We start from the raw sequence: 11817 nt of genomic DNA, 5'->3' as shown, positions 1-11817 counted from the left end.
GGTCGTTCTTGTTCACGCAGAGCAGCTCATGCTCAGCTCCCTGCTGAGACAAGGTGTGCCTCTGTCCTAGGACTTATCTTAGAACAACTCTTACTTTTCTGATCTGCACCATCAATTTTGCACAGGTAGAAGATGAATACAGAGCCTTCCAAGAAGAAGCTAAGAAGCAAATAGAAGATCTGAATATGACATTAGAAAAATTAAGATCAGAGCTGGAAGAAAAAGAGACAGAAAGGAGTGACATGAAAGAAACGATCTTTGAACTTGAAGACGAAGTAGAACAGCACCGGGCGGTGAAGCTTCATGACAACCTCATCATCTCCGACTTAGAGAGTAAGTGAGGTCCCACCTGTCTTAACGTGTGGGAAGAGTTTGTGTTCTAAGTAGCAGAGTGACAGGGGGTGGCTCTGCCTGGGGCAGGGGTTCAAAGGCAGGAGCACAGTGGCCGGCAGACAGGCGTGTGGGCAAGAGCTTCCCATGGCCATTGGCAGTCTTTCAGCTGCTATTTGGCTCCTAAAGGACTGTTAAGTGGAAGCATCTCTTTAAAATTGCTTAATTATGGAAAATCATTTAAGTGAGAAGCTAATGGGGCTGTTAACTTTCTAGATCTTAGGAAAAGCCATTTGTTGTTGATGTCTAGTGGTTGCAAGTATACTGAGACCAAAAAATATTTATCCTTTATAATCTTATGCCTGAGGCACAGGTTTTTGTTTATTTGTTTAATATTCCTCCCTTTCATGGAGATTTTATGATCAGGTAGACTTGAAACTCAGATTTTGAGTTGCTTTGTTTGCTTTTTAAAAGATTCTAAAAAACTTGTAATTATTTCAGACTTTAAAAAAAGTTGCAAAAATAGTGCAAAGCATTTCTGTGTGAAAAATTTGATGAGGAACAGAAATTTGCATGATCTTAAAATGTCTTCCCACAGACTGTTTATTATGTTACAAGTGAGGAAAAAGAAACAACCAGAAATTACACAGTGGAACAATTGGGCAACACTGTGACCCGGTGATCGGGTGACCGGGTGATCATGTAAGTGACAGAGGCACATGGATATCTCTAGGCTGTATTCTGGCTTGAGGCATAACTTCAGTTAATCATAAAGAAACATTAAACAGACAAAAAATGAGGAATGTTGTACTAAAAGCCCAGGATCGAATGGTGCTGTATCCTCAAAAATGCCAGTGTCATAAAAGACAAAGGCTGAGGGAAAATTCCAGGCTGTAGGAGGCTGAGGAAAAGGACAACCCGTGCGCTCCCTGTGCCTGCACTGGCTCCAGTGCTGTCGAGAGCTGCTGTAAAGGTGTGGTGACGGAACTGGAATGTGTGTGAGATTAGGTAAACGTATTGTGTCAGTATAAATTTATGAAGTTGATAACCCAGCTGTGTCTGTGTATTCTTGGGAACCACACACTGAATATTCAGGGGTGAAAGACTGTGATGTATATATCCTTAAGGGTTCAGGAAAAAGGGACAATTAGAGGCAGACGGACAGGGATAGGAGATAGCAAATGATAAAACCAATGGTAAACTATTAACAGTAGGCGAATCTGAGAAGGAGGTAAATGGGTGTTTGGTTCTTTGTGTTACTTCTTGCACCTTTTTGTAAGTTTGAAATTATTTCCAAATAATACATTTAAAAAATTCTTATGTATTCTTCATCTAGATTCCTCAAATGTTAACAGATTTTAAGTTGTAATACACTTTAATGATGGCCTGGTGGGGACAGGGAGAATGGAGGTAATAACCTTTTTGGATGCCTTGGTTAAAGCTCTTAAAATTTCTGGTTCATGATGCTGCTCCTTTGAGCACTGACGGTTTACTATTTATTTTCTGACAGAGGATTGACAGGCAGATACAGCGTGTCAGTACAGTAGCCAGAGCCCCTGTGCTGTGGATGCAGAGGTGGGGTGGAGGGGAGGTTTGAACTATTGATATTTCCAGGAAAGAGACGGTCATTTGCAGGAGCCCTAAATGTGTCTGGTGGCAGTTCTGAGCTCTGGCTAGTTGACCCAGCATCTGTAGGTTGACCTCAGGGTCATTTGGAATATTCCAGGGTATCTGGATACTGAAGTAGTGGATTGTGGGATTGTATTTCTTACATACTGATGAACTTTTTCATCTAAAGTTTTAAAAACTTTTAGTTTAACATTTATATCTAATCTGTATTTCATTGTCTCTGAACTGAGCAAGTTATCTAATTTTACTTCCTAAATATAAGAGGTTCTAAAGTTTTTCAGATTAACTTGGGGGTTCAGTGTGTTTTCCATTTTGTACTGATAATAACAGCCTTTTCCCCTTGCAAACCCTTTGATTTGAATGTGGAAAGAGTGACACCTTGTGGTAATTGGGGTAATAGCTAGAAAACTGTTAGGTGATAAGGATTCCTGGGACAAAATTTTCCATATCATTGCCAAAATAAAAGTTACATTGACATTGTATGGATTTTAATCATAAAATGGCTGAAAAGCCTTAATAAATTTTTTTTTAGCCATGTAGTTTCTCTCCCCAGTTTTTTGAAATGAAAAGTTAAAATATATAGAAATACTGTGAGAGTAGTGTGGTAGTTAGCACCTCCTGCCTGGATGTGACAGTTGGTAGCATTTTGCAGTGTTCGCCTTCTATATGTGTGTGTTTAACTGAACCAGTTGGCAGTGAGCTGTGGACTTCATGATAATTAACTTCTAAATATTTCAGCATGCACCTTCTAAACATCCTCCTTGAAACCACAGTGCCGTTATCACATCTAGTAAGATTAGTCGTAATTTCTTAGCATCATCTAATACCCCACGTGCAGATTTTCCCAGTTGTCCCCAAAATGTCCTTTATATTTTTTTTACAGGGACTGGGATCCAAACAAGTTTCTTGCGTTATAATTTGTTGTTACATCTCCGTAGTCTGATAGGAGTTAATTTTTTTCCTAGAGAATTCTGGCATTTGGGATTGATGCTAAGTCAGCACTTGGTATAGGGGACTCAATGACAGAGAATACTATTAATTGGGAAATTGAGATTTTCTTCTGTGTATGAAACCATCACCATAGTCAATTTTAGAACTTTTTTATCACCCCCAAAAGAAATCCTGCACCCATTGGCAGTCACTCCTCATTTACCTCAAAGCGATTCTGACTTTGGAATTAATGGACAGGATTTTAAAACAGCTATTGTAACTGTACTCAGGGTGTAGAGGAAAATATGCTCTTCATGACAAACAAATAGCAGATCTCCACAGAGAAGTAAAAACTGTAAAAAAAAGAACCTAGTAGGTGTTCTGGAACTAGAAAATTAAACAGCTAATATAGCAAGTTACAGAGTCATTTAAACAACAAATTAGAGATACAGAAGAGCCAGTGAACTTGAAAACCAATCAGTAGACATTATCCAGAGAGAAAAAAGATTGGAAAAAATGAATAGAGTATCAGTGATATCTGTGGGACAGTATCACAGGTGTATCATGTAGTTGGGAGTCCAGGCGGCCTCCCAGAGAACATCAGTGCCGTACTGCGTAGACCTGGCCTGCGGTACTTCTCAGCAGCATCTGAGCTGGAAAGATTTGATGTAAAAAGTCACTCAGTAACTACTGTTAAGACTTCCAGTTCAAGATGATGGCCTGAGGTCATACATACTTCCTTTCCCTTCCAAAGTCCAAGTGACATGGCGGGAGAGCTATAAAAATTACAATGAGCTTGAGCAAAGATAGAAAACAGGGGAAGGGTCCTATCAGTAGGTCAGCAATTTGGGGTAATTTCTGGAATACTTTATATAAAGCTGATGGAATTGGCTATGGAGAAATCAATCAGAATAGAACATTCTGCAGTTTAGGAGAACACTAAAGCTCTGAGTAATAATGATCCCAGCAGAGCCCTGGGGATGGGGGCACTGAAACCTCCACATCAGGGATCGTAGGGCCCCGGGGCCAGCAGCGGTCTCAGGCCACAGTGTAAGGGATTGCTGCGCTGTACCGCCCCCTCCTCTGTCGGGGCTGTCTCTGGTGTTTGCCCCCAGGCTGCTGCTGCGCTCACCTCTAAGTAAGGTGGGAATATGGTGCCAGGGACTCCCAGCACAACCTTCACACTGTGCCAGAAGTAACTGCAGCCTGCCCTGTGGTCTTAAAGAGAAGACCACCCAGAGGGAAAGGCAGCTCGGCCCAGCAGTGAAAAGGATACACACACACATACACCTGTTGCCTCAGCAGAAGCCGCCCGTTCCACATACACCTGTTGCCTCAGCAGAAGACGCCTGTTCCATCTTGTACATGCAGAGGGCCCCACCCACCCACCCACCCTGCAGGCTCGTGTCATCAGCAGAGCCTTTAGCCATTTGTTCTGTTGAGAAGCATGCAGGAGTCACTGATGCTGATCATTCTTTGCAAGTAAGAAAGACCAACCAGGACTTATTAGACATTTAACACCTTAGAAGAGCTTAAGGGAGAAACAGCAGAAAGAAGCAGCTCAACTGAATCCCCAAAAATAAAGGTAATAATTTGCCCAGCAAACCAAAGCTGACTGGTATTGCGAGTAGTGACACCAGCGAGACCTCAGGTCTGGCTCAGTTGCGACCTTATCAACCACTTAGTGTCTGCATAGTAATGCTCTGTGCATGCTTGCAGTTAAGTCCTGCCCTTTTCCTGCCCTCTGTAGTTCCCAAGATTGGGGCTAGGGCCTGACATCCTGATACATGGAACATTAGCGACAGTGGTGAGCAAGGGTGGCTTGAGATTAGAGAAGGAGCATAAGGAAATAGAGGAAAGCTGTGTAATTCTGTGATGAGAAGAGCCTGGAAGGTAGAATACTTGGAAGGCTTAATGGAAAAAAGTCTCATATTTGACTATGTATAATTGAAATTTTCAGTTCAGCAAAGTGCCAGAAATAAATGACATTGGGAGAAATATTTATAATGCATGTCAAATATGTAAAGAGATTCTGTACATCAATAAGACTAGAATAACCCATTAGCTAAATCAAGTGTATGAATGGATAAGTCAGAAAAAGACACAAAAAGATGCTTGACTTTTAAAAAAGCAAAGAAACTCAAAACAAGATGCAGGTGTGAAAAATTGAAAAGATTGCTAACGTGTAAGAGAGGAGAAAGGGTCCTCTCATATACTGCAGCTTTTTTGGAGTATTGATCAAAATTTTTCAAGTACAGCAGTAATTTAGCAATCCACTTCCAGAAACCTGCTCTTCAGAAACATTCTTACAAGTTTGCAAATGTATACATAGATGTGGATGCTTGCTGCAGAGTTGCTGGTTACCACAGAAACTTGGAAGCTACCTGTATTTTCAGAAGTCGAGATCTAGTTAATAACCCATGTGCACAGCACATCCCTACTGTGGCTGCTCTTTCACCAGCCAAGATAAACGAGGCATGGAGAAATGTGTGCACAAAATAAGGCAAGTCGCATAGAGGATGAGCTGAGTATATTACTTCTGTAATTAAAACCATAAAAGTCTTAAATACAACATTACACTGAGATTGTAGCCAGGCATAATGGTGTTCCCTAAGAAATACCGATTTCAGTGTATTCTGTACCATAAATTCTCTAACTTGGTGACTTCTCAAAAAAAATTCTGTATTCTTGAGCTAGAACCTTCTAATGGATTGACTTGGATCCTGTTGATAGTTTCAAATGGTCCTTCATCACTTCTTCTACTTCTAGAAATGTGTCTTCAAGTAACATCTGAAAAACTGTAAAGTCATTTATAGTGTTTATAACAAAAATTGGAACCCTTCTGGCTGTTCATTAATAGGAGGTTGCTGAGACAAATCATGATATATCCAATTGATAGAATACTATCATGGCCATCAAAATGGTGCTGCAGGTCTGTATTTATTGATAAAGGTGTCCAGTATCTACTGCTTAGTGGAAGGGCTTGTGAAGCAGTATAAATAGTATAATTTCATTTTTCTTTAAAAATAATACACACATACATGGAATCTGGAAAGATATATGCCAAATGTAAATGCTAGGTAATCTTATTTTTGTCACCATTTTCTGTTTTCCAGACTTGTTACTGTGAGCGTGCATTACTTTTAGAATCAAGGGGTAAAAGTTATATTCACTTTTTTGGAGGGGGATAAAAATGAATAAAATAAAAATTAAAAAACAGAGACAGGGACTTCCCTGGTGGTCCAGTGGTTAAGACTGCTTCCACTGCAGGGGGCACGGGCTTGATCCCTGGTCTGGGAACTAAGATCCTGCATGCCATGCGGTGCGGCCAAAAAATTAAAGAAATAAAATAAAGACAAATAAAAATAGTAAATGGTTTATTTGAAACTCATGTGTGTCCTCTTCCTGCATCAGGAGTTCTGGTTTGGGAGTAAAGCTGTTGTCTGGTAGCTGGATACACCACCTGCCCTGTTCCCCTGCCCCTGAGGTGTGGAGCTTTAACTGATAGGTTCCTCTGGTCCTTTCCCTTCCTCTAAAAATTGTACCTGATGGCAATTGGAGGTGCTTGACCAGATGCAGGAGCCTGACTTGAGTACTCGGGTATCTGTACCCTAAGGGTTTTCTGGGATTCAGAGGGCAGGAAAGGTTGGTGGAACTTTCATTACTTTACACCCCAAGGGTCGTAGGTAGGTCCTGTGCCGTGGTAGCTGCCCAGTGACACCCTCAGGAGTGATCGGCCTGTAACTGGAACCAGCATGGAGGCCTGGTTGATGGTTCTGGTTTTGTTGATGATGATAGGTCTTGGTGGTGAAAAAGATTATGAACCCCATTATTAAATGGGCAGGGCAGTGCCCAGAATTGTTCAGAGCAAAGTTGGACTAATAACAATGAGAATAGAAATTTACCTGATTTCTAGAATAAAGATAACATTGTAAAATTGAGTTATAATTTATAATTAAAAAAATGAGGTCATAGTAGTTCTTCTGTTCTTTGATAGAATTTAATGTTGCATTTGAGTTGAAGACAATAGATGGCAGTGTCTCTCACACTTAAAGCTTTGAGGAAGGAAACTGCCTTTAGAGGCCCCAGAGTTGCAGGCTAAGCAGCCATGTGTGACTGGTCACTGGGAGAGGCGGCTGTTTGCTAAGCCTCTTCACAGCGAGAACTGGAGCCTTTGTTTCCAGGGAGGAAAAGCTTGTTGTCACTTTTAATGCTTTGTAAAGTTTAAATCAAATTCCCTGGAGACACTTGTAGTGCGCTTTATTCGGCCTGAATATGTCCACTGGCTGCCAGCTTCCCTTCTGTTTAAAAGAAGACATGCCAACAATAAATACGTAGTGCTGAGGGTAAAAGAATGTCCTTTAAGAGTAGTGATCATGTGAATTCTGTGGCCATGAGTGTAGAGGTTGGTGAAAAAAGGATAAGAACAAAATAAATGAATGAAATTTGGGATTTTATGATCAGTCTAAGATAGCCATGTGGCTTAAAATGTCACCTGGGAATCAAGGCACCAGATGTTAAAGTGGGCTGCAGCAAGATTTGCTGTCATCTGTCTCATGTAAGTTACCTAGATAGGTCCTTTGTGACCAGAAGAAAAGGCAAAGGATTTTCAGCAGAGGAGAAATTACACATTTTTTTGTTTGCTTGTTTTAATTATAAAATATTTTTTGTACATAAATATAGTGTAAATGAAAGGTGTAACCCCTAGTGTTTTCCACACTAGAAATATATTAGCTTCTGTCCTTATTCCTTGTCTATGTCTGGTAATATCACCAAGACCCTGATTTCATCTACATGTAGGTCATACAGAGCCAAGTTCCCTGCTGGTTCCAGAGTCATCCTTTCCTCTGGAGGTTCGGGTCAGGGTATTAGACTCACTCACTCACCTGCTTGTCCACTTTGCCCTCAGCCAAATTGGATGGCCCGTTTGCCCCTTAAGTTACCAGGTTAAATGAGGTCTGAAGCAGCTTGTATAGAGACAGACTTTTAAAGTTTAATCCTTTGCATATGAAAACATCCTCTTTTCTGTCTCTAAAAGGGTAGGAACTGTACCTTTTTTCCTTTCCCTTATATCTCATGCACCTTGTAAAAAAGTCTGATACAAAGTAGGTACTTATGAGCAGTTTGTTGTATTACTGAGTAAAAGTAATTAATTAACTTTTTATTTCATAGGCCCTAACTTTCTGGAATAATTTTGGGGTGATGAATGGGAGGAAATTGACTACTAGCTACCAAAAATGGCCATTTTTTTTCACCCATGTTTTATCTCATTTTTTAATTAAAAAATTTTTTTTAGTCTTTTTAAAATTTATATATTATTATTTTTTTGGCTGCATTGGGTCTTGGTTGCTGCGTGAGGGCTTTCTCTAGCTGCAGTGAGTGGAGGCTACTCTTCATCATGGTGCGTGGGCTTCTCGTCGTGGTGGCTTCTCTTGTTGCGGAGCACAGGCTCTAGGCGCACAGGCTTCAGTAGTTGCAGCATGCAGGCTCAGTAGTTGTGGCTCGTGGGCTCTAGAGCGCAGGCTCAGTAGTTGTGGCACAGGGGCTTAGTTGCTCCGCGGCATGTGGGATCTTCCTGGACCAGGGCTCAAACCCGTGTCCCCTGCATTGGCAGGCGGATTCTTAACCACTGTGTCACCAGGGAAGTCCTCATTTATTTATTTTTTTATTTGATTTATTATTTATTTTATTTTTGGCTGCTTTTGGGTCTTTGTTGCTGCACGCGGGCTCTCAAGCGAGCAGGGGCTACTCTTCATTGCGGTGCTCGGGCTTCTCATCGTGGTGGCTTCTCTTGTTGCGGAGCACGGGCTCTAGGCTCCCGGGCTCCAGTAGTTGCAGCACTCGGGCTCAGTAGCTGTGAGTCGTGGGCTCTAGAGCATAGGCCCAGTAGTTGTGGTACACGGGCTTAGTTGCTCTGCGCATGTGGGATCTTTCTGGACCAGGGATCGAACCCGTGTCTCCTGCATTGGCAGGCGGATTCTTAAGCACTGCACCACCAAGGAAGCCCCTCATTAATTTTTTTATTCAGCTTTAGAAAACATATCATTATTATGTATTTACAGTAATCATTACACATATAATTGTTATAAATATTCTAGACTTTATATTGTTACTGAAGTGAATTCATGCCTTTTAAAAATGTCAGAACACAAATGTATCAACATTGAATTAAGGTTTCAGCAGAGCAGGTTCCTCGTGGAACTGGGAGGAAGAAGACGCGGAGCAGTCTCAGAAAAAGCATCAGCCTGGTCATACTTCAGGGTCTTGATTGGAAGCTAACAGCCTAAGAGGTGTTTTGGGTACATGTTGTTGCACACAGGTGTTGGCTGTGCCTGGGTTCCCTCTGCTACGTGTAAGGAGTAGGGGGAATGTTTACTCAGAAACACCAGTGTCCATGGTTTGACATCCCTGACAATAAACAGTTACGTTCTGGCAATGGTATGTTGAAACACTTGATGCTAGGTAATGACCTTAGGATTGCTTTCTCTTTTGCTTCCATTAGCTTGTGTATTTATACACTTGCTCTACTCTACAGGCCTACCTGTGCTGGGGCTGCGACCTCGGCATGTGGCTCCTGGCTCTGAGGTGTGCTCAGCCTCTGGGTGAAGAAACGCACCCCTGTTGGCAGTGGCAGCAACAAGGCTGTGTAAGGCAGAGTCGGAACACAGAAAGGACAGGGCTCTGCTGCAGGGGGGCGTCGGTGAAGTCAGAGTGTTTGTCACCAGGTGTAAGTGCCTGCTCTGGTGCTTAACCAGAGAGACAGTGATGGGTTCCTGAGCTGTCGGAGTGACCAGCCGTGGGGAGGCGCCCTCCCCAGGCATTTACCCTGATGCAGGGGTTTTTGAGCAGAACCTCCAAATAGAAGGGGACTTCCCTGTACATTTCTGGATCCCAGGGGACTGGCCTTGGCTGTGTCTTCATCTTTGCAGCCCCACCCTGTCTAGATTGGCCTTTGCATATTAGTGGTGCTCATCAGATGTTCACAGTGCGTAACATTGTTGGAAGGAAATTCGTATTATGCTAGAAATAATTTGAGGAATTGATTTACTTAATCCTTTATTTTGTGAAAGACTTTGCATAGAATTAAATAGCACCTCCCCCAAGTTACTAAATAATTAAGTTTGTAAACATTTTACTAATTCACCACTTTTCTGGAATTTATTCCAGCATGTAAAGTAAGTGATGCTTGCAAAAATACTTTAGATTTATAACCCTTTTGATTAAAATCTCCCATTTTAATTGCAGTCAGTGTTGTTTTGATTGGTTATGAGCCAACAGTGTGTGTGTGTTTCTAACAATTGATTTTACTTAACTTTTTGTTTCAGAATTAAGACGCTGAGGAAGGAAGTCATCCAGAAGTTGTGATTTAAATTTGATATTTTCCTTACAAAGTAATACTGGTTTATACTTGGGTTGGACATTCCTTTTTCCTTTTAAAGTTTTGTATTAAAAATAAAAAATCTTTGGGCAGGATGACTTTCTGAATGTCATATTTAAGTACCTCCTCCCTTTATATTATTCCTTTCGAACACAGTTGTAAGAATAAATATTTAAACTTTTGTGGTCTTTTCAGATACAGTTAAAAAACTCCAGGACCAAAAACATGACATGGAAAGAGAAATCAAGACACTCCACAGGCGACTTCGGGTAGGATAAATCTTCACATACTATCTCATTAGAAAGCACAGTTTTCTGAAAGTTGAGCACTTTGGTGTGGTTGACCCCACTCTCCTTCATCTGAAGCTTCAGATACTGTTACAATACTGAGCCCACTGGAATTCGGGCAGAAAGCTACTGCCCGTCACTTCAGAGTGGGACTGGTGCTAGATTCTGGTTGCAAGATTGTACTAGTAATTTATGAGTGGTAACTTTAGAAAGAGGGATTTAGGAAGCGAGTGTTACATTTTGGAAAGAAAGTTTATTAGCTCTGGATTATGAAGCGTCCCAAACTAAACTGCTTTCTTGTCAGTCTTCTGTCTTCTGTGGATTTGATCAGCCTGCCGACGGCAGCGATGCTTTGATGCAGAGGGTCAGGAAAGCTGGACTCGTAGTTTGGGTTGTGCCTCAGTTGCTCAGGCTGCCTTGGGGTGATGGGCACTGGGCCCAGTCAGCAGCTGTAGCTCTGGGAGAGGGGCTGCTCTGGGGAGCACGCCCGGCCACGGAGGCTGCGGGAAGCAGCAGGCTGTACAGGTCCTCAGCTCCTCTCTTTGTGTGATTTTTTGTCTGCCTAGATTAAATTCAGTGTTTTTCTTCTGGCTTCCTCTTCCTTTTCCTTTACTTTTGATTTTTTTTTTTCCTGTTAGTTTTTGATGTCAGGATATTTATAGTTTTTCCCTGTAAAATCTTTCAGTATGGTTCACACACCATTTATCTACCTTCTAGAGCTTTTCAGAGGTACATTTTGGATGCTGTGTTTATTTTTGTAAGACTAACTTTGATACCTGCCATGAGAAAGGGAGGCTTGACATTATCATTGTTAATACTGAGCACCCTGAGTGCCTGATGCCTCAGTAGGCAGATCAGCTGGAAACTCTTTTCCTCACTAAGAACACGTTCACTAAAAATAATTACGTTTTCTGTTAGAAATAGGTAATAGCAATTCTCTGGGATTTAAAAGAAATTAGTCATCATTTGAGATAGTGCATTACAGCAATCTAATCATAAACACATTTTATTGTTTTAAAATAAGTCTTTACTGCTCTCTTTTGGAAATAAAATTTTAGTTTTTTAATGTAGGAAGAATCAGCAGAATGGCGGCAGTTTCAGGCTGATCTCCAGACGGCGGTGGTCATCGCAAATGACATTAAATCTGAAGCCCAAGAGGAGATTGGTGATCTGAAGCGCCGATTACATGAGGCTCAAGAAAAAAATGAGAAACTCACAAAAGAATTGGAGGAAATAAAGTCACGCAAGTATGTTTTGAGAAAC

The 11817-nt window shown here is 41.4% G+C and overlaps 1 protein-coding gene across 4 annotated transcripts in view; it reads left to right on the top strand.

The window, feature by feature from the left end:
- SPECC1L (sperm antigen with calponin homology and coiled-coil domains 1 like) overlaps positions 1–11817 on the top strand; it is a 120790-nt gene that overhangs the window by 44562 nt on the left and 64411 nt on the right. For all 4 annotated transcript variants that reach the window (XM_057526558.1, XM_057526556.1, XM_057526557.1 and 1 more), the window contains 3 exons: positions 126–333; positions 10463–10536; positions 11626–11801. In XM_057526558.1, coding sequence (XP_057382541.1) covers positions 126–333; positions 10463–10536; positions 11626–11801 — 458 coding nt within the window. The remainder of the gene's footprint in view (positions 1–125; positions 334–10462; positions 10537–11625; positions 11802–11817) is intronic.

The sequence above is a fragment of the Balaenoptera acutorostrata genome, chromosome 13, assembly GCF_949987535.1.
Source record: "Balaenoptera acutorostrata chromosome 13, mBalAcu1.1, whole genome shotgun sequence".
NCBI lineage: Eukaryota > Metazoa > Chordata > Mammalia > Artiodactyla > Balaenopteridae > Balaenoptera > Balaenoptera acutorostrata.
The sequence above is the reverse complement of the archived record's forward strand: the minus strand, read 5'-3'. Positions and strand labels throughout refer to the sequence as shown.